General features: G+C 49.5%; 1 protein-coding gene across 1 annotated transcript; it reads right to left on the bottom strand.

Moving 5' to 3' along the window:
- Window positions 1-1812: 1812 nt before the first annotated feature.
- On the bottom strand, window positions 1813-27787 carry PPP1R37 (protein phosphatase 1 regulatory subunit 37). The gene is made up of 13 exons (XM_066569953.1): window positions 27621-27787; window positions 23613-23710; window positions 22779-22824; window positions 20029-20129; window positions 17441-17560; window positions 13500-13650; window positions 9321-9476; window positions 7875-7987; window positions 6558-6699; window positions 5485-5651; window positions 2769-4122; window positions 2045-2133; window positions 1813-1926 (listed from the first exon to the last, which is right to left on the bottom strand). Exons 1-12 carry the CDS (start codon window positions 27778-27780, stop codon window positions 2051-2053), a joined length of 2691 nt encoding a protein of 896 aa, XP_066426050.1. The 5' UTR covers window positions 27781-27787; the 3' UTR covers window positions 1813-1926; window positions 2045-2050.

The raw sequence follows: 27787 nt of genomic DNA, 5'->3' as shown, positions 1-27787 counted from the left end.
ATTTGAGTTCAGGAATGGCATCAGGATTTGGGATTTGTGATTTGGGATTTGAGACTGGGGATTTGGGTTCAGGAACAGCATCAGGGTTGGGGATTTGGGATCAGGACTGGGATTTGGGATCGGAAATGGCACCGGGATTTGGGAATGAGATTTGGGATCAGGAATGGCATCAGGATATGGGATTTGTGATTTGGGATTTGAGATTTGTGATTTGGGATCAGGAATGGCATCAGGGTTGGGGATTTGGGATCAGGATTGGGATTTGGGACCAAGAATGGGATCCAGACCCCGCCAAGGGCAGGGAGAGCTCCTGGAGGATTTGGGGATCTTTTCAAGGGAACGGGGATTGGGAATTCTGGGGTTTTATCCCCAGTCTGTGATCCTGGAGAACACTGGGAAGGCCCAGAGGAAATTCCTGGGTTTTATTCCTGGTTTTTTGGAGATGCTGGAGGGGTTTGGGATGATCCAGAGGGAATTCCGGGCTTTCATTCCCAGTTTTTGTCACTGGGAAACGCTGGGAGGGGACTGGGGTGATCCAGGGGTATCCCAAAGCTCCCGGAATCCAAGGGAATTTTGATCCCTCCCGGGAATCCCCCAACCCTGAGACATTTTTGGGATCTCTTCCCAAAATCTGTGTCCTTTTGGGAGGGGAAAATCGGGAAAATCCCCCCCAAAAAAGCCCCAAATTTGGGCCATGCCCAAACCCCATCCCACCCAGAATTCCCGGGAAAATTCCCCGGGATCATCCCCCAATAAACCAAGTTCCACCCCCGGCTCCGTATTTTGGGATTTTTTTGGGATTTCCCACCTGTTCTGGGGTTTGTGGTTTTTTTTTTTTTTTGGGGATCTTCACCCCCTCCCTACCCACCCCCCCCTCAAATCCATGAATTCCCCAAATCCTGGAATTCCGGGATGAGCCCCCAAAAAGAGGGCGGGTGACGAATGCAGAATTCCTTTAATTAGAAAACAGCCGTTAACAAAAATTCCACCACGGGGAAAAACGAGGGGGGGGAAAAAACCAAAAAAAAAAAAAACAAAACGGGAAAAGACAGGGAAAAAAAAACCAACAACAAACCCCAAAAACCAAACCCAGAGGAAACACCAGCAAAAATTCCCGGCCAGAAAATCGGGAATATCCCCCCGGAATTCCAATCCCCCCCATCCCCCCAACGCAGCTCCCTGAAAGATTTTATTGCACTTAAGAAAGAAAAGCGACCCCCGGGAATCTCCCCGGGAATTCCGGGAATTTTTGGGAATTCCGGGCTGGGAGATCCCCACGGGAATCGCTGGATTTCCCCTCCCCCGACACCTCTGGGAATTTGGGATGAGCGAGGAATTCCAGCCCCTCCCCGTCCCCTTTTCCACCCTCCCCGTTTTCCCGGGAATTCTGCGGCTGGTGATAAATAGAGACGGGAAAAAATAGGGAAAAAATAACAGAAAAAAGGGGGAAAAAATAGGGAAAAAATTCCCAAAGAAACCAAAGCCACCGGAAAGGGAGGGAAATTAAAAATAAATAAAGCGCGGGGGCTGCGGGAGCAGCCGATCCCGGGGTTTTTTTTCTCTTTTTTAGGGACGGAATTCCCAAATCGCCGCCGCTCCGGCCGCTCCCGGTCCCTGCGGATCCCGCCGGGAATGGCCCCGGGAATTCCCGGCGGATCGGGAAGGCCGAGCCCCGCCTCCTGCCCCGCCCTCGGGAGGGCGGGAAAAAATCGGGAAAAATCGGGAAAAGAAGTCGGGAAAAAAAAAAAAAAAAATCCGGTTTTGTTTTGTGTTTCGTGGTTTTTTTGGTTTTTTTTTTTTTGTTTTGTTTTGTTTTGGTTTTTTTTTCCTTTCCCAAGCAAAGTCCCGAAATTCCCGAGGTTTGGTTGGAATCTTGTGCGGAGTGGGGGAGAGGGGAAAAAGCTCCGGAGCCTCCCCCTCCAGGACCTGTGGGGAGAGCGGGAAGGGCAGGGCTGGAAAAATTCCCAGGAAATTCCCAGAAAAATTCCCGGGAAAATTCCCGGGAAAATTCCCAGAGTTCCGGGATTTTTCCCGGATTTCTCACCTGCGGTCACAGCGGCTCCGGAGCCGTGTCCTGGCTGGCCTCGAGGAGCAGCTCCTGCAGCTCCTGCTCGTTCCTGGAGCAGCTCAGCTCTGGGGGAAGGAGCGCGGAACGTTCTGGAACCCAGCCCGGGACTCCCAGCCCGGCAATCTGGGATTTTCCTGCTCCTCTCCCACTTTTTCCAGCTCTTTTCCCACTTTTTCAGCTCAGTTCCTGCTCCTTTCCTGTTTATTTACCCCCATTCCCGCTGCAATCCCAGTTTTTTCCTCTTCCCAGCCCAAGGATTTGGGATTTTCCTGCTCCTTTCCCAGTTTTTCCTATTCCCAACCCAGGCATTTGAGGAACTCCCTCTGGAATTTGGGAATTTGGGATCCCAGAACCCCCAGAATTCCAGGATCTCGGAACTCCTGGGAATGCCCCGAGCCTGGGAACGCCCTCGGGAATCTGGGATCTCAGAACCCCCAGAAATTTGGGAATCTCAGAACTGCCGGGAATGCCCCGAGCCTGGGAACGCCCTCTGGAATTTGGGAATTTGAGATCCCAGAACCCCCAGATATTTGGGATCTCAGAACTCCCGGGAATGCCCCGAGCTCAGGAACTCCCTCTGCAATTCGGGAATTTGGGATCTCAGAACCCCCAGAATTCCGGGATCCCGGAACTGCCGGGAATGCCCCGAGCCCGGGAACACCCTCAGGAATTTGGGAATTTGGGGACGTGGGGATCTCACCGTGCTCGGCCGCGCACGTTCCCGATTTCCCGTCGCCCTCCGGGCCCGGCTCCGGCAGCGCCCGGGCGAAATCGGCCTTGAGCCCGTTGGGAAGCGGCGAATCCCGGGAGGGGCTCCCGCACGGAATTCCCTCGGAGGCGCCCGCCCGGCGCGGCCGCAGCTCGGGAACGGCCCCGGATCCGACGGGAACGGCTCCAAATCCATCGGGAACGGCTCCAAATCCATCGGGAACGGCCCCGGATCCATCAGGAATGGCCCCAGATCCAACGGGAACGGCTTCAAATCCATCGGGAAAAACCCCGGATCCATCAGGAGGGGCTCCAGATCCATCAGGAATGGCCCCAGATCCAATGGGAACGGCCCTGGATCCATCAGGAAGGGCTCCAGATTCAACAGAAACGGCTCCAGATCCATCAGGAATGGCCCTGGATCCATTGGGAACGGAGCCAGATCCAGCAGAAACAACCCCAGATCCATCTGGAACGATGGGAACGGCTCCAGGTCCATCGGGAACAACCCCAGATCCAACAGGAACAGCCCTGGATTCATCGGGAACGGCTCCAGATCCATCAGGAATTGTCCCAGACCCTTCAGGAATGACCCTGGATCCTTCAGGAACAACCAAAGATCCACCAAGAACGACCCCAGATCCTTCAGGAACAGTCTCAAATCCATCGGGAAGGGCCCTGGATCCATCGGGAATGGCTCCAGATCCACCGGGAACAACCCCAGATCCACCGGGAACGGCTCCAGATCCATCAGGAACAACCCCAGATCCATCGGGAACGGCCCCAGATCCATCGGGAACGGCCCCAGATCCATCGGGAACGGCTCCAGATCCATCAGGAACGGCCCCAGATCCATCGGGAACGGCTCCAGATCCCTCAGGAACAGTCCCAGATTCCTTGGGAACGACCCCAGATCCTTCCGGAACGTTCTCCACCCGCGTCACCACGAAGATCTTGCGGCCTCTGCCGGGGCTGGAGACGGAAATCCTGCGCTCGCCGTTCCCGGAATTCCCGGAATTCCCGGAAGATTCCACAACCTCCCTCGAGTCCTTCCCATCCTCCTCCTCCTCCTCCTCCTCCTCCTCCTCCTCAGTGTCCGAGCTGGAATCTCCGGCCGGGGCCGCGTTGCCGTTCTCCTCCGGGCCGGGGGAAGCGCCCTCGGGAATTTCGGGAATTTCGGGGATTTCGGGAATTTCGGGATCGCCGCCGGAGATCTCGGCCATGGAGGCCGAGTGCTGGAGCTGCTGCTCCTTCTCCTCCTTCTCCTTGGCCAGGATGAAATTCCGCTTGCAGCCGTTCTGGATCTCGGCCAGCAGCGCCTTCTGCGTCTCCAGGAAGCTCTTGACCTGCCGGGGAAAATCCGGGAATGGCGGGAAAATCCTCGGGAATGGCGGGAAAATCCCCGGGAACGGCGGGAAAACCCCCGGGAATTCCCTCGGGAGTGGCGGGAGAGGAGTGGGGGTGAGGGAATTGGGGCGCTGGCCCTTTAAGAGGGGATTTTGGGGTTGGAATTGTGGAATTCTGGACTGGAATTGGGAATTTTGGGGTTGGAATTGGGGAATTTTTGGACTTGGAATTGTGGAATTTTTGGGGTTGGAATTGGGGAATTTTGGGGTTGGAATTGGGGAATTTTTGGACTTGGAATTGTGGAATTTTGGGGTTGGAATTGGGGAATTTTGCAGTTGGAATTTAGGAATTTTGCAGTTGGAATTGGGGAATTTTTGGACTGGAATTGTAGAATTTTGGGGTTGGAATTGTGGAGTTTTGGGGGTTTTTCCCAAGATTTTGGGGGTTTTGCATTTGTGATTCCAGAAGGGCTTGGAGAACGAAGATTCTCAGATATTCCCAGAATTCTTGGTGGGAAATGAGGAAATCCAGAGAATTTGGATTTCCTCATTTCAAAAATGGATTTTTTCCCACTGGAAAAAGAGGCCAAAAATGTGGGAATTGGGTCCTGGAGATTCCCAAAATCCCTGGAGTTGGGAATGATCCATCAGCCCCAAAATCCCCAAGGCTCAGCTCCTGGGAGAATTTGGCAAATCCAAGAAAAAACCTGGAAAAATCACCAGGAACCAGCCCCAAAATCCCAGGGATTTTCGGGAATTTTGGGAAATCTTTCAGGAATTTTGTCAATTGTTCAGGAATCCCACGAATATTTTGGGGAATTTCAAGAATTCCAGGCTCAAACCCCAAAGCCCCAACAACTCAGGCGCCATTCCCCGCTCCGGGAACGCCCCAGAACCGCGGGGATTTTTTGGGTAATTCCTGGAAACTCCCAGAATTTTTTGGGAATTCCCAGAATTTTTCGGGAATTCCATGGATTTTTTGGGAATCCTGGGACTCACCACCTCCTCCTTGGACTCGTGCCCAAATCCCAAATCCCAAACTCCCAACACCTCAGGCGCCGTTCCCCGCTCCGGGAACGCCCCAGAACCGCGGGGGTTTTTTGGGAATTCCTGGAATTTTTGGGGAATTCCGGGAAATTTTGGGGAATCCCAGGAATTTTTTCTGGGGAATCCCATGGATTTTCAGGAATTCCAGGACTCATCACCTCCTCCTCCTCAGGCTCAAGGTCCAACCCCAAAGCCCCAACACCTCGGGCACCGTTCCCCGCTCCGGGAACGCCCCAGAACCGCGGGGGTTTTTTTGGGCAACTCCCGGAATTTCCCGGGAATTCCGTGGGTTTCTCTGGGCATGCCGGGACTCACGGGCTCCTTCTTGGGCTCGCGGTCGAGGTCGAGGCGCAGCAGGGAGTGGTTGACGCGCAGGGCCAGGGACAGCGCCATGAGCCCCCCGGTCTTGATGTCGTTCTCGCGCAGGTCCAGGCGCAGCAGCCGAGGGCTCTCGGCCACGAACTCGGCCACGGCCACGGCCCCTGAGGGCACAAAACCCCGGGAATTGGGGGGAAAATCCCGGGAATTTGGGGGGAAAAATCCCGGGAATTTTGGGGGGAAAAATCCTGGGAAATTGGGGGGAAAAATCCCGGGAATTTTGGGGGAAAATCCTGGGAAATTGGGGGGAAAATCCCTGGGTGTGTGGGGGGGAAAAAGCCTGGGAATTTTGGGGGGAAATTGCAGGAATTTGGGGGAAAATCTGGGGAACTGAGGGGAATTCCGGGAAATTGGGGTGGAGCCCCAGGAATTGTGGAAAAATCCCAGGAAGTCAGGAAGAAATCCAGGGAATGGGGGAAATCCCAGGAAATCAGGGGGAAATTGGGGAAATTGGGGAAAAATCCCAGGAAATCAGGGGAAAATTTGGAAAATATTCCGGCTCCAGGGGCTCAAATCAACTTCTCCAATCCCATCCCAACTTTCCCATCCCAACCTTCCCAACCCCAACCCAACTCTCCCAAGCCCATCCCAACTTTCCCATCCCAACTTTCCCCAACCCCATCCCACCTTCCCCCAACCCATCCCAATTTCCCCCAACCCATCTCAAACTTTCCCATCCCAATTTCCCCAAACCCATCTCAACTTTCTCAAACCCAACCCAAATTTCCCATCCCAACTTCTCCAACCCCATCCCAACTTTCCCAATCCCAACTTTCCCATCCCAACTTTGCCAACCCCAACCCAACTTTTCCAATCCCATCTCAACTTTCCCAGCCCCGTCTCAACTTTCTCAAACCCAACCCGGCTTTCCCAATCCCAACTTTGCCAACCCCATCCCAATTTCCCAAGCCCATGCCAACTTTCTCAAACCCAACCCAAATTTCCCAATCCCAATTTCCCAATCCCAGCTTTCCCAGTCCCATCCCAGTGTCCCGGGCCCCCGGCGGGACCTTCGCAGGTGAGTTTGGTGCAGGCCAGCCCCAGGCGCAGCACGGAGCGGTTCCCGATCAATCCGTTCTTCAGGTTCCGCACGCCCTCGTTCCCCACCGCGTTGTGGCCCAGGTTCAGCGTCTCCAGGCTCTGCGTGTGCGGCTGGAAAAACCCAGGGAAAATCCAGGGAAAGTCCATGGGAAAGTCCATGGGAAAGTCCATGGGGAAATCCAGGGAAAAGCCATGGCAAAATCTATGGGGATCCATGGGGAAATCCATGGGAAAAGCCATGGAAAAATCCAGGGAAAATCCATGGGAAAATCCATGGGAAAATCCATGGGAAAATCCATGGGAAAATCCAGGGAAAATCCATGGGGATCCATGGGAAATCCATGGGAAATCCGTGGGAAAATCCAGAGAAAATTCATGGGAAAATCTGTGGAAAATCCATGGAAAACCCATGGAAGCTCCACACGCCCTCGTTCCCCACCGCGTTGTGGCCCAGATTCAGCGTCTCCAGGCTCTGCGTGTGCGGCTGGGAAAACGGGAAAATCCGTGGGAAAATCTATGGAAATATCCATGGGAAAGCCGTGGGAAAGTCCAGAGAAAATCCATGGGGAAATCCAGGGAAAAGCCATGGAAAAATCTATGGGGATCCATGGGAAAAGCCATGGAAAAATCCAGAGAAAAGTCATGGAAAAATCCATGGGAAAATCAATGGGAAAATCCAGAGAAAATTCATGGAAAAATCCAGAGAAAATCCATGGGAATGTCCATGGGAAAATCCATGGAAAAGCCATGGGAATCATGAGAAAATCCATGGGAAAAGCCACGGGAAAATTCATGGGAATATCCATGAGAAAATCCATGGGAATCCATGAGAAAATCCATGGAAAATCAATGGAAACCAAAAAATATCCATGGAAAATCCATGGAAAACCAATGGGAACAAAACAAAACAAAAAAAATCCATGGAAAATCAATGGAAACCAAAAAATATCTGTGGAAAACCAATGGAAAACCCAAGGAAAAACCAATGGAAAACCCAAGGAAAATCCACACAAAACCCAAGGAAAACCCAAGGAAAACCCATGGAAACCAATGGAAAACCCAAGGAAAAACCAATGGAAAACCCAAGGAAAATCCACACAAAACCAATGGAAAACCCAAGGAAAACCCATGGAAATCAATGGAAAACCCATGGAAACCAAAGAAAATCCACAGAAAACCCCAGAAATCCAGACATTAAAACCAGAAAAAAAATCAACGTTTCTCCCGGAGGGCGGCGCCGGAATTCTGGGAATTCTGGGAATGCCGGGAATGCCGGGAACGCTCACCAGGGTCATGCCCAGGTAGGCCATGCCGGCGTGGCTCAGCTGGTTGTTCCACAGCACCAACGTCACCAAACCCCGGCGCTGCTCCCGCAGCCCCTCGCAGATGTAGGCCAGGCCTGGAAAAGGGGGAAATCCCGGGAAATCCCGGGAATCGGGGGCTTAGGCCGGGCCTGGATAATCCTGAGATTAGGCCAGGCCTGGAAAAGGGGGAAATCCCGGGAAATCCCGGGAATCGGGGGCTTAGGCCGGGCCTGGATAATCCTGGGATTAGGCCAGGCCTGGAAAATCAGAAACGACGGATTCCCAAAGCCATTGCCATCATTCCAAAATCCCATTCCCACATTCCCAAGCCCCATTCCTGGAATTCCCACCCGAGTCCATGAGGTGGTTGTTGCCCATTCCCACACCCCATTCCCACACCCCAGATTTCCCGTTTTTCCCGTTTTTCCCACATTTCCCACCCGAGTCCATGAGGTGGTTGTTGCCCATTCCCACACCCCAGAATTCCCATTTTTCCCGTTTTTCCCACATTTCCCACCCAAGTCCATGAGGTGGTTGTTGCCCATTCCCACATTCCCACACCCCAGAATTCCCATTTTTCCCGTTTTTCCCGTTTTTCCCACCCGAGTCCATGAGGTGGTTGTTGCCCATTCCCACACCCCAGAATTCCCATTTTTCCCGTTTTTCCCACCCGAGTCCATGAGGTGGTTGTTGCCCATTCCCACACCCCATTCCCACACCCCAGATTTCCCGTTTTTCCCGTTTTTCCCACATTTCCCACCCAAGTCCATGAGGTGGTTGTTGCCCATTCCCACATTCCCACACCCCAGAATTCCCATTTTTCCCGTTTTTCCCTCATTTCCCACCCAAGTCCATGAGGTGGTTGTTGCCCATTCCCAAACCCCATTCCCACACCCCAGAATTCCCGTTTTTCCCGTTTTTCCCACATTTCCCACCCAAGTCCATGAGGTGGTTGTTGCCCATTCCCACATTCCCACACCCCGGAATTCCCGTTTTTCCCGTTTTTCCCGTTTTTCCCACCCGAGTCCATGAGGTGGTTGTTGCCCATTCCCACATCCCAGAATTCCCATTTTTCCCGTTTTTCCCACCCGAGTCCATGAGGTGGTTGTTGCCCATTCCCACATTCCCACACCCCAGAATTCCCGTTTTTCCCGTTTTTCCCACATTTCCCACCCGAGTCCATGAGGTGGTTGTTGCCCATTCCCACATTCCCACACCCCAGAATTCCCGTTTTTCCCGTTTTTCCCACATTTCCCACCCGAGTCCATGAGGTGGTTGTTGCCCATTCCCACATTCCCACACCCCGGAATTCCCGTTTTTCCCGTTTTTCCCGTTTTTCCCACCCGAGTCCATGAGGTGGTTGTTGCCCATTCCCACATTCCCACACCCCAGAATTCCCGTTTTTCCCGTTTTTCCCACATTTCCCACCCGAGTCCATGAGGTGGTTGTTGCGCAGGTCCAGGATCTGGATGCAGCCGTTGAACTTGAGCAGGTTCCCGAGCTGGGCCGAGTCCTGCAGCCCGTTCAGTTTATTGTCAGCCAGGTACAGCTCCCGCAGCGTCACGTTCATCTTCAGGGCCGTGGCTAAAACGGGGGAAAACGGGAAAAAAACAGGAAAAATGGGAAATAAATAACTGGGAATGAACTGGGAATGAACTGGGAACGGGGCAGGGCAATGGCAATGGGAACGGGAACGGGAACTGAGGTTGGTGTCAGGCAGGTACAGCTCCCGCAGCGTCACGTTCATCTTCAGGGCCGTGGCTAAAATGGGGAAAAATGGGAAAAATGGGAAATAAATGGCTGGGAATGAACTGGGAATGAACTGGGAATGAACTGGGAATGAACTGGGAATGGGGCAGGGCAATGGGAATGAACTGGGAATGGGGCAGGGCAATGGGAACGGGAACGGGAACTGAGGTTGGTGTCAGGCAGGCACAGCTCATGGAGAGTCACGTTCATCTTCAGGGCTGTGGCTAAAATGGGGAAAAAATGGGAAAAAAACCGAAAAAATGGGAAATAAATAACTGGGAATGAACTGGGAATGAACTGGGAATGAACTGGGAATGGGGCAGGGCAATGGGAATGGGAACGGGAACGGGAACTGAGGTTGGTGTCAGGCAGGTACAGCTCATGGAGAGTCACGTTCATCTTCAGGGCCGTGGCTAAAACGGGGGAAAAACGGGAAAAAATGGGAAATAAACGGCTGGGAATGAACTGGGAATGAACTGGGAATGAACTGGGAATGAACTGGGAATGAACTGGGAATGGGGCAGGGCAATGGGAATGGGAATGGGAATGGGAATGGGAACTGAGGTTGGTGTCAGGCAGGCACAGCTCATGGAGAGTCACATTCATCTTCAGAGCCGTGGCTAAAATGGGGAAAAAATGGGAAAAAATGGGAAATAAATAACTGGGAATGAACTGGGAATGAACTGGGAATGGGGCAGGGCAATGGGAACGGGAACTGAGGTTGGTGTCAGGCAGGCACAGCTCATGGAGAGTCATGTTCATCTTCAGGGCTGTGGATGCAGGAAAAATGGGGAAAAAATGGGAAAAAACAGGAAAAAATGGGAAATAACTGGGAAATGGGAATGGGGATGGGGACAGCACCAGGAGCGCCACCAGGAACAGCAGGAAAATGAGGGGGGAAATGGGGGAAAGGGGTGGGGAAATGGGAGAAAATCAATGGAAAATGAAGGGGGAAATGGGTGGGGAAATGGGAGAAATGGATGGGAAAGTGGAGGGAAAATGGATGGGGAATGGGAGGGAAAATGGAGGGAAAATGGGTGGGAAAAATGGGAAATAAATGGGAGAAATGGGTGGGGAAATGGACAGAAAATAGATGGGAAAATGGGAAAAAACAATGGAAAAATGGGAATAATGCCCCCCAGAAATTCCCAGTCCCTCCCTTGCCCCTTCCCCCCCCCCCAAAGCCCTTTAACCCTTTGATCCCCTCGGGATTTTGGGGATTTTTGTGGATTTGGGGCTCTGACCGAGCAGCATGAGGGGCCTCCCGGACAGGGAGGTGTTCTCCAGGTGCAGAATGGAAAATGGGTGGAAAATGGATGGAAATGGGTGAGGAAATGAGAAAAAATGGGAGAAATGGGTGGGAAAATGGTCAGAAAATGAATGGAAAAAATGGATTAAAATGGAGGGAAAATGGATGGGAAATGGATTAAAATGGGTGGGGAAATGGGTGGAAAAATGGGAAGAATGGATGGGAAATGGATGGGAAAAATGGATGGAAAAATGGATGGAAAAATGGGAAAAAACAATGGAAAAATGGGAAAAAAATTGATGGAAAAATGGATGGAAATGGATGGGAAAATGGATGGGAAATGGATTAAAATGGGTGGGGAAATTGGTGGAAAAATGGGAAGAATGGATGGGAAATGGATGGGAAAAATGGATCGAAAAAATGGATGGAAAATGGGAAAAAAAGGATAGAAAAATGGGAAAAAACAATGGAAAAATGGGAATAATGCCCCCCAGAAATTCCCAGTCCCTCCCTTGCCCCTTCCCCCACCCCAAAGCCCTTTAACCCTTCGATCCCCTCGGGATTTTGGGGATTTTTGTGGATTTGGGGGCTCTGACCGAGCAGCATGAGGGGCCTCCCGGACAGGGAGGTGTTCTCCAGGTGCAGAATGGAAAATGGGTGGAAAATGGATGGAAAATGGATGGAAATGGGTGAGGAAATGAGAAAAAATGGGAGAAATGGGTGGGAAAATGGTCAGAAAATGAATGGAAAAAATGGATTAAAATGGAGGGAAAATGGATGGGAAATGGATTAAAATGGGTGGGGAAATGGGTGGAAAAATGGGAAGAATGGATGGGAAATGGATGGGAAAAATGGATGGGAAAAATGGATGGAAAAATGGGAAAAAACAATGGAAAAATGGGAAAAAAATTGATGGAAAAATGGATGGAAATGGATGGGAAAATGGATGGGAAATGGATTAAAATGGGTGGGGAAATTGGTGGAAAAATGGGAAGAATGGATGGGAAATGGATGGGAAAAATGGATCGAAAAAATGGATGGAAAATGGGAAAAAAAGGATAGAAAAATGGGAAAAAACAATGGAAAAATGGGAATAATGCCCCCCAGAAATTCCCAGTCCCTCCCTTGCCCCTTCCCCCACCCCAAAGCCCTTTAACCCTTCGATCCCCTCGGGATTTTGGGGATTTTTGTGGATTTGGGGGCTCTGACCGAGCAGCATGAGGGGCCTCCCGGACAGGGAGGTGTTCTCCAGGTGCAGAATGGAAAATGGGTGGAAAATGGATGGAAAATGGATGGAAATGGGTGAGGAAATGAGAAAAAATGGGAGAAATGGGTGGGAAAATGGTCAGAAAATGAATGGAAAAAATGGATTAAAATGGAGGGAAAATGGATGGGAAATGGATTAAAATGGGTGGGGAAATGGGTGGAAAAATGGGAAGAATGGATGGGAAATGGATGGGAAAAATGGATGGGAAAAATGGATGGAAAAATGGGAAAAAACAATGGAAAAATGGGAAAAAAATTGATGGAAAAATGGATGGAAATGGATGGGAAAATGGATGGGAAATGGATTAAAATGGGTGGGGAAATTGGTGGAAAAATGGGAAGAATGGATGGGAAATGGATGGGAAAAATGGATCGAAAAAATGGATGGAAAATGGGAAAAAAAGGATAGAAAAATGGGAAAAAACAATGGAAAAATGGGAAAAAATGGATGGAAAAATGGATGGAAATGGGTGGAAAAATGGGGAAAAAATGGACAGAAAAATGGGAAAAAACAATGGAAAAATGGGAATAATGCCCCCCAGAAATTCCCAGTCCCTCCCTTGCCCCTTCCCCCACCCCAAAGCCATTTAACCCTTTGATCCCCTCGGGATTTTGGGGATTTTTGTGGATTTGGGGCTCTGACCGAGCAGCATGAGGGGCCTCCCGGACAGGGAGGTGTTCTCCAGGTGCAGAATGGAAAATGGGTGGAAAATGGATGGAAAATGGATGGAAATGGGTGAGGAAATGAGAAGAAATGGGAGAAATGGGTGGGAAAACGGTCAGAAAATGAATGGAAAAAATGGATTAAAATGGAGGGAAAATGGATGGGAAATGGATTAAAATGGGTGGGGAAATGGGTGGAAAAATGGGAAGAATGGATGGGAAATGGATGGGAAAAATGGATGGAAAAATGGATGGAAAAATGGGAAAAAACAATGGAAAAATGGGAAAAAATTGATGGAAAAATGGATGGAAATGGATGGGAAAATGCATGGAATATGGATTAAAATGGGTGGGGAAATGGGTGGAAAAATGGGAAGAATGGATGGGAAATGGATGGGAAAAATGGATGGAAAAAATGGATGGAAAAATGGGAAAAAAAGGATAGAAAAATGGGAAAAAACAATGGAAAAATGGGAAAAAATGGATGGAAAAATGGATGGAAATGGGTGGAAAAATGGGGAAAAAATGGACAGAAAAATGGGAAAAAACAATGGAAAAATGGGAATAATGCCCCCCAGAAATTCCCAGTCCCTCCCTTGCCCCTTCCCCCACCCCAAAGCCCTTTAACCCTTCGATCCCCTCTGGAATTTGGGGATTTTTGTGGATTTGGGGGCTCTGACCGAGCAGCATGAGGGGCCTCCCGGACAGGGAGGTGTTCTCCAGGTGCAGAACCACGAGGCTGCTGCTGATGCGCAGAGCGCGCGCCACCAACGGCGCCGAGGGCTCCAGCAGGGGCGTGTTCCGGGCGTCCAGGTACTGCAGGCAGCTGGTCTGGGGGAAAAGAGGGGGTTTGGGGTGAGAAATAGGGGATTTGGGGTCAGAAATAGGGGATTTGGGGTCACTGAAACCAACCCAGGTGCTGCAGGCAGCTGGTCTGGGGGAAAAGAGGGGGTTTGGGGTGAGAAATGGGGGGTTTGGGGTGAGAAATGGGATTTGGGGTGAGAAATAGGGGATTTGGGGTCATTGAAACCCATCCAGGTGCTGCAGGCAGCTGGTCTGGGGGAAAAGAGGGGGTTTGGGGTGAGAAACGGGGGATTTGGGGTGAGAAATAGGGGATTTGGGGTGAGAAACGGGGGATTTGGGGTGAGAAATAGGGGATTTGGGGTCAGAAACGGGGGATTTGGGGTGAGAAATGGGGATTTGGGGTGAGAAACGGGGGATTTGGGGTCAGAAACGGGGGATTTGGGGTGAGAAATGGGGATTTGGGGTGAGAAACAGGGGATTTGGGGTCATTGAAACCCATCCAGGTGCTGCAGGCAGCTGGTCTGGGGGAAAAGAGGGGATTTGGGGTGAGAAACGGGGGATTTGGGGTCAGAAACAGGGGATTTGGGGTCAGAAACAGGGGATTTGGGGTCAGAAACGGGGGATTTGGGGTCAGAAACGGGGGATTTGGGGTGAGAAATAGGGGATTTAGGGTCATTGAAACCAACCCAGGTACTGCAGGCAGCTGGTCTGGGGGAAAAGAGGGGATTTGGGGTGAGAAACGGGGGATTTGGGGTCAGAAACAGGGGATTTGGGGTGAGAAATGGGGGATTTGGGGTGAGAAACGGGGGATTTGGGGTGAGAAATAGGGGATTTGGGGTCAGAAATAGGGGATTTGGGGTGAGAAATAGGGGATTTGGGGTCAGAAATAGGGGATTTGGGGTGAGAAATAGGGGATTTGGGGTGAGAAATGGGGGATTTGGGGTCATTGAAACCAACCCAGGTACTGCAGGCAGCTGGTCTGGGGGAAAAGAGGGTATTTGGGGTCAGAAACGGGGGATTTGGGGTCAGAAATAGGGGATTTGGGGTCAGAAATAGGGGATTTGGGGTGAGAAACGGGGATTTGGGGTGAGAAACGGGGGATTTGGGGTCAGAAAAGGGGGATTTGGGGTGAGAAATGGGGGATTTGGGGTCAGAAATAGGGGATTTGGGGTCAGAAATAGGGGATTTGGGGTCAGAAAAGGGGGATTTGGGGTGAGAAATGGGGGATTTGGGGTCATTGAAACCCATCCAGGTACTGCAGGCAGCTGGTCTGGGGGAAAGAGGGGATTTGGGGTGAGAAATAGGGGATTTGGGGTCAGAAATAGGGGATTTGGGGTGAGAAACGGGGGATTTGGGGTGAGAAACGGGGGATTTGGGGTGAGAAACGGGGGATTTGGGGTGAGAAATGGGGATTTGGGGTCACTGAAACCAACCCAGGTACTGCAGGCAGCTGGTCTGGGGTAAATAATGGGGTTTCAATAAAAAAAATGGGATTTAGGATAGAAAATGTGGGATTTGGGAGCAAAGTAATGGATTTGGGATAGAAAAGGTGGGATTTGGGATTGGGATTTGGGATTGGGACAAAAGTGCCATTTAGGGTCGGGATTTGGGATTGTGGGATTGAGACATGGATCCAGAGGGATCCCAACTGCCCCGGGGAACTCTGAGCCAGGAAATTTGGGAAAACATCCCAGAATTCCCAGGAGAATTTGGGAATTTTTGGGGATGGATCTGGGAGCAGGATTCCCAAACAAAGAATTCCCAAAGAATTCCTAAAGAATCCCTAAAGATTCCCCAAAAATTCCAAACCCAAAGAATTCCTAAAAATTCCCCCAAAATTCCCAAAGAATTCTTTAAAATTCCCAAAAAAATTTCCCAAAATTCCCAAAGAATTCTTAAAAATTCCCCAAAAATTCCCCAAAATTCCCAAAAAATTCCCAAAGAATCCCTAAAGATTCCCCAAAAATTCCAAACCCCAAGAATCCCCAAAGAATTCCTAAAAATTCCAAAAAAATTCCCCCAAATTCCCAAAGAATTCTTAAAAATTCTTAAAAATTCTTAAAAATTCCCCAAAAATTCCCCAAAATTCCCAAAGAATTCTTAAAAATTCCTGAAAAATTCCCCCAAATTCCCAAAGAATTCTTAAAAATTCTTAAAAATTCCCAAAAAATTCCCCCAAATTCCCAAAGAATTCTTTAAAATTCCCAAAAAATTCCTAAAAATTCCCAAAAAATTCCCAAAGGATCCCAGACAATCCCAAGGCCTCTGCAATTGCTGGGAGTGCCCCAAGGGAAATGAGGGGGATGGGAAGGAACCGGAAATTCGGGCTCATCCCTGGGCTAATTGGGGTCATTTGCATAATTGGGGTCATTTGCATAATTGGGATAATTGGGAGAACAACAGTCCAGCCTTTGTGTGGGTAATTAACCCTTTGTTGGCGCTAATTAGCCCAGGAAAGGCTTTGGTTCCACCCTTTTGCTTGGGAATCCCAGGAATTTTGGGAATTTCAGGGAATCCCAGGAATTTGGGGAAAAAAACTCGGGAATTTTAGGGAATTTTGGGAATAATTGCCAGGAATGTTGGGAATTCTCCCTTTCCTCGCTGAGTCTGAGCCAGCCCTGCCCCTCCCAGGCACAAAAACCCCTCAGGAATGGCAGAAATTCCTTGGAATTCCAGGAATTTTGGGGAAAACCCTCAGGAATTCTGGGAATTTTGGGAAAAATTCAGGAATTTTGGGAATTCCAGGGAATTTCAGGAATAATTCCCAGGAATTTTGGGAATTCTCCCCTTCCCCATCACCTGTGTGGCCACCTGCCCCTCCCAGCCACAAAAACCCCTCAGGAATGGCAGAAATTCCTTGGAATTCCAGGAATTTTGGGGAAAAAACTCGGGAATTTTGGGAATTTCAGGAAGGATTCCCAGGAATTTTGGGAATTCTCCCCTTCCTCATCCCCTCTGTTGCCACCCGCCCTCCCTGGGTATGGAAAACCCTCAGGAACGCCAAAAATTTTGGGGAAAAACCTCGGGAATTTTGGGAAAAATTCAGGAATTTTGGGAATTCCAGGGAATCCCAGGAATAATTCCCAGGAATTTTGGGAATTCTCCCCTTCCCCATCACCTGTGTGGCCACCCACCCTCCCTGGGTATGGAAAACCCTCAGGAACACCAAAAATTTTGGGGAAAACCTCAGAGATTCCGGGAATTTTGGGAAAAATTCAGGAATTTTGGGAATTCCAGGGAATTTCAGGAATAATTCCCAGGAATTTTGGGAATTCTCCCCTTCCTCATCCCCTCTGTTGCCACCTGCCCTCCCTGGGTATGGAAAACCTCAGGAACGCCAAAAATTTTGGGGAAAAACCTCAGGAATTTGGGAATTTTGGGGGAAAAGCTCGGGAATTTTGGGAATTTTGGGAAAAATTCAGGAATTTTGGGAATTTGAAGGAATTCCAGGAATAATTCCCAGGAATTTTGGGAATTCTCCCTGTCCCCATCACCTGTGTTGCCACCCGCCCTCCCTGGGTATGGAAAACCTCAGGAACGCCAAAAATTTTGGGAAAAACCTCGGGAATTTGGGAATTTTGGGGAAAAACCTCAGGAATTTTGGGAATTTCAGGAAGGATTCCCAGGAATTTTGGGAATTCTCCCCTTCTCCATCACCTGTGTGGCCACCCACCCTCCCTGGGTATGGAAAACCCTCAGGAACACCAAAAATTTGGGGAAAAACCTCGGGAATTTGGGAATTTTGGGAAAAATTCAGGAATTTTGGGAATTCCAGGGAATTTCAGGAATAATTCCCAGGAATTTTGGGAACGCTCACCTTCCTCATCATGTGAGCCGCCGCCTGCCAGCCGCGGGCCCCCAGGTGTTTGTTGGTGCTGATGTTGAGGTGCGTGGCCGACTCGTAGTACTCGATCATGTCAAAGAGCGCTGAGGCTCCCTGCGAAATCAGGGGGAAAACATGGGAAAATCAGGGGGAAATATGGGGGGAAATCAGGGGGAAATCAGGGGGAAAAATGGGGGGAAATCGGGGGAAAAATGGGGAAATCAGGGGAAAAACGGGGGAAATCAGGGGGGAATCAGGGGGAAATCAGGGGGAAATCAGGGGGAAAAACGGGGGAAATCAGGGGGGAAATATGGGGGGAAATGGGGGAAAATCAGCGGGAAAATAATGGGGAAAATGGGGGAAAATCGGGGGAAAAAAAGGGGAAAAACGGGGGAAAAATGGGGAAATCAGGGGAAAAACGGGGGAAAATCAGGGGGAAAAATGGGGAAAAAATGGGGGAAAATCAGGGGGAAAACGGGGGAAATCAGGGGAAAAACAGGGGGAAAACGGGGGAAAAACGGGGGGAAAAATGGGGGAAATCAGGGGAAAAACGGGGAAAAATGGGGGAAATCAGGGGGGAATCAGGGGAAAATCATGGGAAAATAATGGGGAAAAAATGGGGGAAAACCAGGGGGAAAACGGGGGAAAAACGGGGGGAAAACGGGGGAAATCAGGGGGGAAAATGGGGGAAAATATGGGGAAAACAGGGGGGAAATCAGGGGGAAAATCAGGGGGGAAATATGGGGGGAAATCAGGGGAAAAACGGGGGAAATCAGGGGGAAAATAATGGGGAAAACATGGGGAAAATCATGGGGGAAATCAGGGGGAAAAACAGGGGGAAATCAGGGGGAAAACCAGGAGGGAAATCATGGGGAAAATATGGGGGAAAATGGGGGAAAATCAGGAGGAAAATGGGGAAAAATATGGGGAAAATATGGGGGAAAATGGGGGAAAATCAGGAGGAAAATGGGGAAAAATATGGGGAAAAATGGGGGAAAACAGGGGGGAATCATGGGGAAAATCATGGGGGAAAACAGGGGAAATCATGGGGAAATCATGGGGAAAATAATGGGAAAAACAGGGGGAAAACATGGGGAAATCAGGGGAAAAACATGGGGGAAATCAGGGGGGAAACAGGGGGGAAAATCATGGGGAAAATAATGGGGAAATCAGGGGGAAAACATGGGGAAAAATGGGGGAAATAAGGGGGAAATCAGGGGGAAAATCAGGGGGGAAAACGGGGGAAAATCAGGGGAAAAACGGGGGAAAAATGGGGGAAATCAGGGGAAAAATGGGGGGAAAATGAGGGAAATCAGGGGGGAAATCATGGGGGAAAAACAGGGATAAAAAACAGGGAAAAAACAGGGAAAAGTGAGGGAAAATCAGGGGGAAAGTCAGGGGAAAATCAGGAGAAAAAACAGGAAAAACATGGGGGAAAACGGGGGAAAAAGAGGGGAAATCGGGGAAATCGGGGGAAAATAATGGGGAAAACGGGGAAAAACAGGGGGAAAATCATGGAGAAAATGGGGGAAAATAATGGGGAAAACAGGGGAAAAACAGGGGAAAATCAGGGGGAAAAACAGGGGAAACACATGGGAAAAACAGGGGAAAGTCAGGGAAAATGATGGAAAAGTCATGGGAAAATCACAGGGAAATCACTGAAAAAATCATGGAAAAATCCCAGAAAAATCCTGCAAAAATCCCAGGAAAAACCCCAGGGAAACCCTGGAAAAAACCCTGGGAAAACTCTGCAAAGACCCCGGAGAAATTCTGGGAAAATCCCTGAAAAATCCCAGAAAAAACCTGAGAAACTCCAAGAAAAATCCCAAGAAAAAATCCTGGAAAAATCCTGGAAAAATCCTGGAAAATCCTGGAGCTTTGCAGGAAGCAGCCAAAGGAAAAGAGGCAGAGGAAAATAGGAGCAGGAAAATCCCAAAAACATTAAAAATCTGGGATGGAGCTGGGCCAGAATTCCTGAAAATTCTCAAAAATTCTCTAAAAAAATCCCAAACAAATCCCGCAAAAAAATCCCCAAAAATTCCCCCCAAAAAATTCCCAAAAAATTCCCAAAATTGTCCCCAAAATTAAAAAAAAATCTCTAAAAAATCCCCAAAATTTCCTAAAAAATCCCCAAAAATTCCAAAAAAAATTCCCCCAAAATCCCAAAATATTCCCAAAAATCCCCCAAAAATTCCAAAAAAAAATCCCCAAAAATCCCAAAATATTCCCAAAAATCCCCTAAAAATTCCAAAAAAAATTTCCCAAAATAATTCAAAAAATCTCCAAAAAAATTCCCCAAAATTCCTGAAAATTAGAAAAAATTTCCAAAAATTCCCCAAAAAAATTCAAAAAAAATCCCCCCCAAAAAAATCCCAAACCCCCCCCAAAATTCCTCAAAAATTAAAAAAAAATCCAAAAAAATCCCCCAAAAAATAAAAAAAAAATCCCAAAATAGTCCCCAAAAAATCCCCCAAATTTCCCAAAAAATTCAAAAAAAATCCCAAAAAATTCCCAAAAAATTCCCCAAAATTCCCCCTAAAAAATCCCAAAAATTCCCCCTAAAATGCCCCGAATTCACTCACGTCCTCGTCCAGGCTGGTTTGCTCCAGGTCGAGCAGTTTGAACTGGAGCCGCTTGAAAATCTCCTCCATGGCCTCGCAGGAGCGGTAATCCAGCTTCTCTCCTGGAAAATCCAGGGAAATTCATGGGGAAATCCCGGGAATTCATGGGGAATTCATGGGAGAAATCCTGGGAAAATCCTGGGAATTCATGGGGAAATTCACGGGGAAATTCTGGGGAAATTCTGGGGAAATTCATGGGGAAATTCTGGGGAATTCATGGGAGAAATCCTGGGGAATTCATGGGAGAAATCCTGGGAATTCATGGGGAAATTCATGGGAAATTCATGGGAAAATCCTGAGCGGTAATCCAGCTTCTCTCCTGGAAAATCCAGGGAAATTCATGGGGAAATCCCGGGAATTCATGGGGAATTCATGGGAGAAATCCTGGGAAAATCCTGGGAATTCATGGGGAAATTCATGGGGAAATTCTGGGGAAATTCATGGGGAAATTCCTGGGGAAATTCATGGGGAAGTCATGGGAAAATCCTGAGAAAGTCCTGAGCGGTAATCCAGCTTCTCTCCTGGAAATCCATGGAAATTCATGGGGAAATCCTGGGAATTCATGGGAAAAATCCTGGGAAATTCATGGGAGAAATCCTGGGGAATTCATGGGAAAAATCCTGGGAATTCATGGGAAAATTAATGGGAAATTCATGGGGAATTCATGGGAAATGAATGGGAAATCCTGGGAAAATTCATGGGGAATTCATGGGAAAATTCATGGGGAAATTAATGGGGAAATTCATGGGAAAATTCATGGGGAATTAATGGGAAATCCTGGGAAATTCATGGGGAATTCATGGGGAATTCATGGGAGAAATCCTGGGAATTCATGGGAGAAATCCTGGGGAATTCATGGGGAAATTCATGGGGAAAATCCTGGGGAAATTCATGGGAAAATCTTGGGAATTCATGGGAAAAATCCTGGGAAATTCATGGGAAATCCTGGGAAATTCATGGGGAAATTCTGGGGAAATTCTGGGGAAATTCATGGGAAATTCATGGGAAAATCCCGAGAAAGTCCTGAGCAGTAATCCAGCTTCTCTCCTGGAAATCCATGGGGAAATCCTGGGAATTCATGGGAGAAATCCTGGGAAATTCATGGGAAAATCCTGGGGAATTCATGGGGAAATTCATGGGAAAATCCTGGGAATTCATGGGGAAATTCCTGGGGAAATTCATGGGGAATTCATGGGGAATTCACGGGAAATTCCTGGGGAAATTCCTGGGAAATTCATGGGAAATTCATGGGAAAATCCCGAGAAAGTCCTGAGCGGTAATCCAGCTTCTCTCCTGGAAAATCCAGGGAAATTCATGGAGAAATCCCGGGAATTCATGGGGAATTCATGGGAGAAATCCTGGGAAAATCCTGGGAATTCATGGGGAAATTCATGGGGAAATTCTGGGGAAATTCTGGGGAAATTCATGGGGAAATTCTGGGGAATTCATGGGAGAAATCCTGGGGAATTCATGGGAGAAATCCTGGGGAATTCATGGGAGAAATCCTGGGAATTCATGGGGAAATTCATGGGAAATTCATGGGAAAATCCTGAGCGGTAATCCAGCTTCTCTCCTGGAAAATCCAGGGAAATTCATGGGGAAATCCCGGGAATTCATGGGAAAAATCCTGGGGAATTCATGGGAGAAATCCTGGGGAATTCATGGGAAAATTAATGGGAAATTCATGGGGAAATTCATGGGGAATTCATGGGAAATGAATGGGAAATGAATGGGAAATCCTGGGAAAATTCATGGGAAAATCCTGGGGAATTCATGGGGAAATCCTGGGAAATTCATGGGGAAATTCATGGGGAAATTCTGGGGAAATTCATGGGGAAAATCCTGGGGAAATTCATGGGAAAATCCTGAGAAAGTCCTGAGCGGTAATCCAGCTTCTCTCCTGGAAAATCCAGGGAAATTCATGGGGAAATCCCGGGAATTCATGGGGAATTCATGGGAGAAATCCTGGGAAATTCATGGGGAAATTCATGGGGAAATTCATGGGGAAATCCTGGGGAAATTCATGGGAAAAATCCTGGGGAATTCATGGGGAATTCATGGGGAAATTCATGGGGAAATTCTGGGGAAATTCATGGGGAAAATCCTGGGGAAATTAATGGGGAAATTCATGGGAAAATTCATGGGGAATTAATGGGAAATCCTGGGAAATTCATGGGAAAATTAATGGGGAATTCATGGGAAATCCATGCAAAATCCATGGGGAATTCCATGGGGAATTCATGGGGAAATTCTGGGGAAATTCATGGGAAAATTAATGGGGAATTCATGGGAAATCCTGGGAAATTCATGGGAAAATCCTGGGAATTGATGGGGAATTCATGGGAGAAATCCTGGGAAATTCATGGGAAAATCCTGGGGAATTCATGGGAAAATCCTGGGGAATTCATGGGGAATCCATGGGAAATTCACGGGAAAAATCCTGGGAAATCCATGGGAAAATCCTGGGGAAATTCATGGGAAATCCAGGGGGAATTCATGGGAAATTCATGGGAAAATTCCAGGGAAATCCATGGGAAAATCCATGGGAAATCCATGGGAAATTCATGGGAAAATCCTGGAAAAATTCCTGGGAAACTCCTGGGAAAATCCTGGAAAAAATCCTGGGAAATCCCTGGGAAAATTCCTGGGACATTCCCGAGGAATTGCCAGGAAATTCCCCTCTGGAAAAGGCTGGGCTGAAGTGGCCTCACCCTTGAGATCCAAGCAGTCGATCCTGGGAGCCAAATCCTTGAATTCCTGCAAAACACCAAAAAATGGGAATTGGGGGGAAAAAAGGGATGGGTTTAGTCAAACACAGGGAAAGTGGGAATTGTGGGGAGAAACACAGGGGAAAAGGGGATTTGGGGGGAAAAACACAGGGAAAAAAAGGGATTTTTGGGGGGAAAAAATGGGATTTTTTGGGGGGAAAAATGGGATTTTTTGGGGGAAAAAAAGGGATTTTTGGGGGGAAAAAAAGGGATTTTTGGGGGGAAAAAAATGGGATTTTTGGGGGGAAAAAAAGGGGATTTTTGGGGGGAAAGGGGGGGATTTTTTGGGGGAAAAAAGGGGGGATGTTTGGGGGGGGGAATGGGATTTTTTTTGGGGGAAAGGGAAATTTTGAGGGGGAAAAAAGGGTATTTTGGGGGGGAAAAGGGGATTTTTTGGGGGGGGGAAAAAGGGGATTTTTGGGGGGCAAAAGGGGAATTTTTTGAGGGTAAAAAGGGAATTTTTTTGGGGAAAAAGGGGATTTTTCAGGGGGAAAAAAGGTGATTTTTTGGGGGAAAAAGTGGGACTTTTGGGGGGGGGAAAGGGGATTTTTTTGGGGGGGAATGGGATTTTTTTGGGGGGAAAGGGGTTTTTTGGGGGGGGAAAAAGGTGATTTTTTTGGGGAAAAAGTGGCAATTTTTGGGGGGGATGGGATATTTTGGGGGGGGAAAGGGGGATTTTCGTGGTGAAAAAAGGGGATTTTTTGGGGGAAAAAGGGGATTTTTTTGGGGGGCAAAAGGGGGATATTTTGGGGGTAAAAAGGGGATTTGGGGAGTGACCTGGATCTGCTTGAGCAGCTTGGGGCTCTGGCGGCAGTTGAGCTTGAGGCAGGCCTGGCGATAGGCGGCCACGATCTCATCAACCGTCACGTTGTGGGCTGGAACGGGAACAACAGCGGGGAAAAATGGGGAATAATGGGGGAAAAATGGGGAAAAATGGGGAAAAAATGGGGAAAAAATGGGGGGAATGGGGAAATGGGGGGAAAAATGGGGGGAATGGGGAAATGGGGGGAATGGGGGAATGGGGGGAATGGGGGGAAATGGGGGGAAAAATGGGGGGAATGGGGAAATGGGGGAATGGGGGGAATGGGGGAAATGGGGGAATGGGGGGAAATGGGGGAATGGGGGAATGGGGGAATGGGGGAATGGGGGAAATGGGGGAAATGGGGGAAATGGGGGAATGGGGGGAAATGGGGGAATGGGGAAATGGGGGAATGGGGGAATGGGGGAATGGGGGAAATGGGGGAAATGGGGGAAATGGGGGAATGGGGAAATGGGGGGAAATGGGGAAATGGGGGGAAAGGGGGAAAAATGGGGAATGGGGGAATGGGGAAAATGGGGGGAAAGGGGGAAAAATGGGGGAAATGGGGGGAAAGGGGAAATGGGGAAAATGGGGAAAAATGGGAGAAAATGGGGAAAATGGGGAAATGGGGGGAAATGGGGGAATGGGGGGAAAGGGGGAATGGGGGAAATGGGGAAATGGGGAAATGGGGAAATGGGGAAATGGGGAAAAATGGGGAATGGGGGAATGGGGGGGATGGGGGGGATGGGGGAATGGGGGAATGGGGAAAAATTGGGGAAATGGGGGAAAGGGGGAAATGGGGGAAAATGGGGGAAATGGGGAAATGGGTGGAAAGGCGGAAAATGGGGGAAATGGGGGGAATGGGGGAAATGGGGAAATGGGGAAAAATGGGGAATGGGGGAATGGGGGAATGGGGGGAAAGGGGGAAAAATGGGGGAAAATGGGGAAATGGGGGAAAAGGGGGGAAATGGGGGAAAAGGGGGAATGGGGGAAAATGGGGAAATGGGGGAAATGGGGAAATGGGGAAAAATGGGGAATGGGGGAATGGGGGAAATGGGGGGAAAGGGGGAAAAATGGGGGAATGGGGGAAATGGGGAAATGGGGGGAATGGGGGAATGGGGGGAAATGGGGGAATGGGGAAAATTGGGGAATGGGGGGAAAGGGGGAAATGGGGGAAAATGGGGGAAATGGGGAAATGGGGGAATGGGAAAAATGGGGGAATGGGGTGAAAGGGGGGCAAAATGAGGGGAAATGGGGAGAAATGGGGAAGAAAATGGGGGGAAAGGGGGAAAAGGGGCAAAATGGGGGGGAATGGGGGGAAAAGGGGGAGGGGAAATGGGGAATTGGGGAAGGGGGGGAAGGGGGGGAAAAGGGGGAAAATGAGGGAACGGGGGAAATGGGAAAATGGGGTGAAAGGGGGGAAAAATGGGGAAAATGGGGAAATGGGGAAAATGGGGGAAATGGGGGGGAAAGAGGGAAATGGGGGAAAATGGGGGAATGGGGAAAAGGGGGGGAAATGGGGGGAATGGGGGGAAATGGGGGAAAAGGGGGAAAAGGGGGGGAATGGGGAAATGGGGAAATGGGGAAATGGGGGAAAATGGGGAAAAATGGGGGAGAAATGGGGGAAAATTGTGCAAAAATGAGGGAAAAGCCAGGAAAAGGGGGAAAGGGAAAAATAGATGGAAAAATGAGGGGAAGAGGGGGGGAAAGGGGAAGAAAGGGTGGGAAAATGAGGGGGGAAATGGGGGAAGAAGGGAAATGAAGGTGGGAAAATGAAGGAAAAGGGGGGGAGAAGGGGAGGAAAATGATGGAAAAATGAGGGAAAAGGGTGGGAAAATGGCAAAAAAAAAGGGACAAAAAAGGGTGGGAAAATGAGGGAAAGGGGGGGAAAGGTGGGAAAAGGGGAAAAATGGAAAAAAGGGAAAAAAGATGGAAAAATAGGGAAAATGGTGGGAAAAGGGGGAAAAAGGGATGGAAAAGGGATGGAGAAATAGGGAAAAAAGGGTGGGGAAAAGGAGGGAAAAGAGGTGGAAAAAAGGAGGGAAAGGGGAAAAAGGATGGAAAATGGGGGGAAAATGAGAAAAAAGGATGGAAAATGGGGGGAAAGGGTGGAAAAGGGGTTGGAAAAGGGAATTTGGGGAGGTTTTGGGAAGAATAAAGAGATTTTTCCTTTTTCTGGGATTTTTGCCACCGATTTTGGGATCCCACCCAGAAATCCAGGAGGGTTTGGGGGAAAAACCGCTGGAATTGGACCCTGAAATGGATCCCAAGGAAATCAGGAATAATTGATGGAATCAGGAATAATTGATAGAATCAGGAATAATTCATGAAATGGAATCAGGAATAATTCATGAGGATCCATAGCAGGAAACCTGAGCTGGAGCTGCAGGGGGGCAGCGCCAGGAGGGGGAAAAGAGGGAAAAACTCCCAAAATTCCTGTTGGGATCCTAAAAAATCCTCTCTGGATCCCAAAAATTCCTGTTTGGATCCTAAAAATCGTCTCTGGATCCCAAAATTCCTGTTGGGATCCCAAAAAATCCTGATTTTCGGGCATTTTTGAGGTGGTTTTGGGGCACTTTTAGGGCATTTTTGGGGTATTTTTGGGTCATATTAAAGACAATTTGAAGATAATTTGGGGGCATTTTCAGGCTGGTTTTGGGGTATTTTTATGGCATTTTTGGGGTGGTTTGGGAGCATTTTAGGGCTGATTTTGGGGCTGGTTTCTGGATGTGTTCTGGTTTTGGGGTATTTGGAGTTATTTTTCAGGCTGTTTTGGGGTCATTTTCCAGCTGATTTTTGGGGTGATTCAGGGGGATTTTGGGGCTGTTTTCACGCCAGTTTTTGGGGTATTTGGGGAACATTTTCGGGCTGGTTTTTGGGGTGATTTGTGGAATTTTGAGGCTGTTTTTAGGTCGGTTTTGGGGGGCATTTCCAGTTTGATTTCAGGCTGTTTTCAGGTGGGTTTTTGGGGTGGTTTTGGGGTGTTATTTGCGTCATTTTCAGGCAGTTTTTGGGGTGATTTTTGGGTATTATTCAGGTCATTTTCAGGCTGTTTTCAGGCAGTTTTTGGGGTGGTTTGGGGTATTATTCAGGCCCATTATTCAGGTATTATTCAGTCTGTTATTATGAGTTTTGGGCTGATTTCAGGCAGGTTTTGGGGTAGTTTTGGGGTATTATTCAGGCTGGGTTTTGGGGTATTATTCAGGCTGGGTTTGGGAATTATTTGGACTGTTTTCAAGCCGGTTTGGGGGTATTATTTGGATTGTTTTCAAGCCATTTTGGGGGTATTATTGGGACTGTTTTCAAGCCGTTTTTTGTGCTATTATTGGCTCTGTTTTCAAGCCGGTCTGGGGGTATTATTGACACAATTTTCGGGCTCTTTTCAGGCTTTTTGGCCCATTCTGGGACTGTTCCCAGGCCGCTTCCCAAGCCCCGCTGTCCCCTCACGGTCCCCGGTGCCCCCTCACGGTTCCCTCCCGGTCCCCGCTGTCCCCTCACGGTCCCCGCTATCCCCTCACCGTTCCGCTGTCCCCTCACGGTCCCCGCTATCCCCTCACGGTTCCCTCCCGGTCCCCGCTGTCCCCTCACGGTCCCCGCTATCCCCTCACCGTTCCCGCTGTCCCCTCACGGTTCCCTCCCGGTCCCCGCTATCCCCTCACGGTTCCCTCCCGGTCCCCGCTGTCCCCTCACGGTCCCCGCTGTCCCCTCACGGTCCCCGGTGCCCTCAGTCCCCTCACGGTCCCCGCTGTCCCCTCACGGTCCCCGCTAACCCCTCACCGTTCCCGCTATCCCCTCACGGTTCCCTCCCGGTCCCCGCTGTCCCCTCACGGTCCCCGGTGCCCTCAGTCCCCTCACGGTCTCCGCTATCCCCTCACGGTCCCCGCTAACCCCTCACGGTCCCCGCTGTCCCCTCACGGTTCCCTCACGGTCCCCGCTGTCCCCTCACGGTCCCCGCTGTCCCTTCCCAGTCCCTCCTGCCCCCTCACCGTGTCTCCAGGGGTCCTTGGGCTCCACAGCCCCGGACACGATGTCCTCGTCCGAGGGGAACGTGACCCGCTTGGCCCCGGGCCTCCCCCGCCCGTCCCCCGGCGAGGCCTCGGCGGCCGCCGGGGCCGCGTCCCCCGCCGCGGGCTCGGCCTCGTCCATGGCGGAG

Source organism: Molothrus aeneus, unplaced genomic scaffold (genome assembly GCF_037042795.1).
Source record: "Molothrus aeneus isolate 106 unplaced genomic scaffold, BPBGC_Maene_1.0 scaffold_128, whole genome shotgun sequence".
Classification (NCBI taxonomy): Eukaryota; Metazoa; Chordata; class Aves; order Passeriformes; family Icteridae; genus Molothrus; species Molothrus aeneus.
This window is presented reverse-complemented; position numbering and strand designations above follow the sequence as displayed.

What these genes read in the sequence shown, in the direction of transcription:
- PPP1R37 (XM_066569953.1), bottom strand. Translation starts at nt 27,780, where the DNA reads ATGGACGAGGCCGAGCCCGCGGCGGGGGACGCGGCCCCGGCGGCCGCC. An exon ending in AGCTGCTCAAGCAGATCCAG is followed by an intron (nt 22,825 to 23,612) that starts GTCACTCCCCAA and finishes GGTGTTTTGCAG; the next exon opens with GAATTCAAGGATTTGGCTCC. An exon ending in AACGTGCGCGGCCGAGCACG is followed by an intron (nt 2,134 to 2,768) that starts GTGAGATCCCCA and finishes TCCTTCCCCCAG; the next exon opens with AGCTGAGCTGCTCCAGGAAC.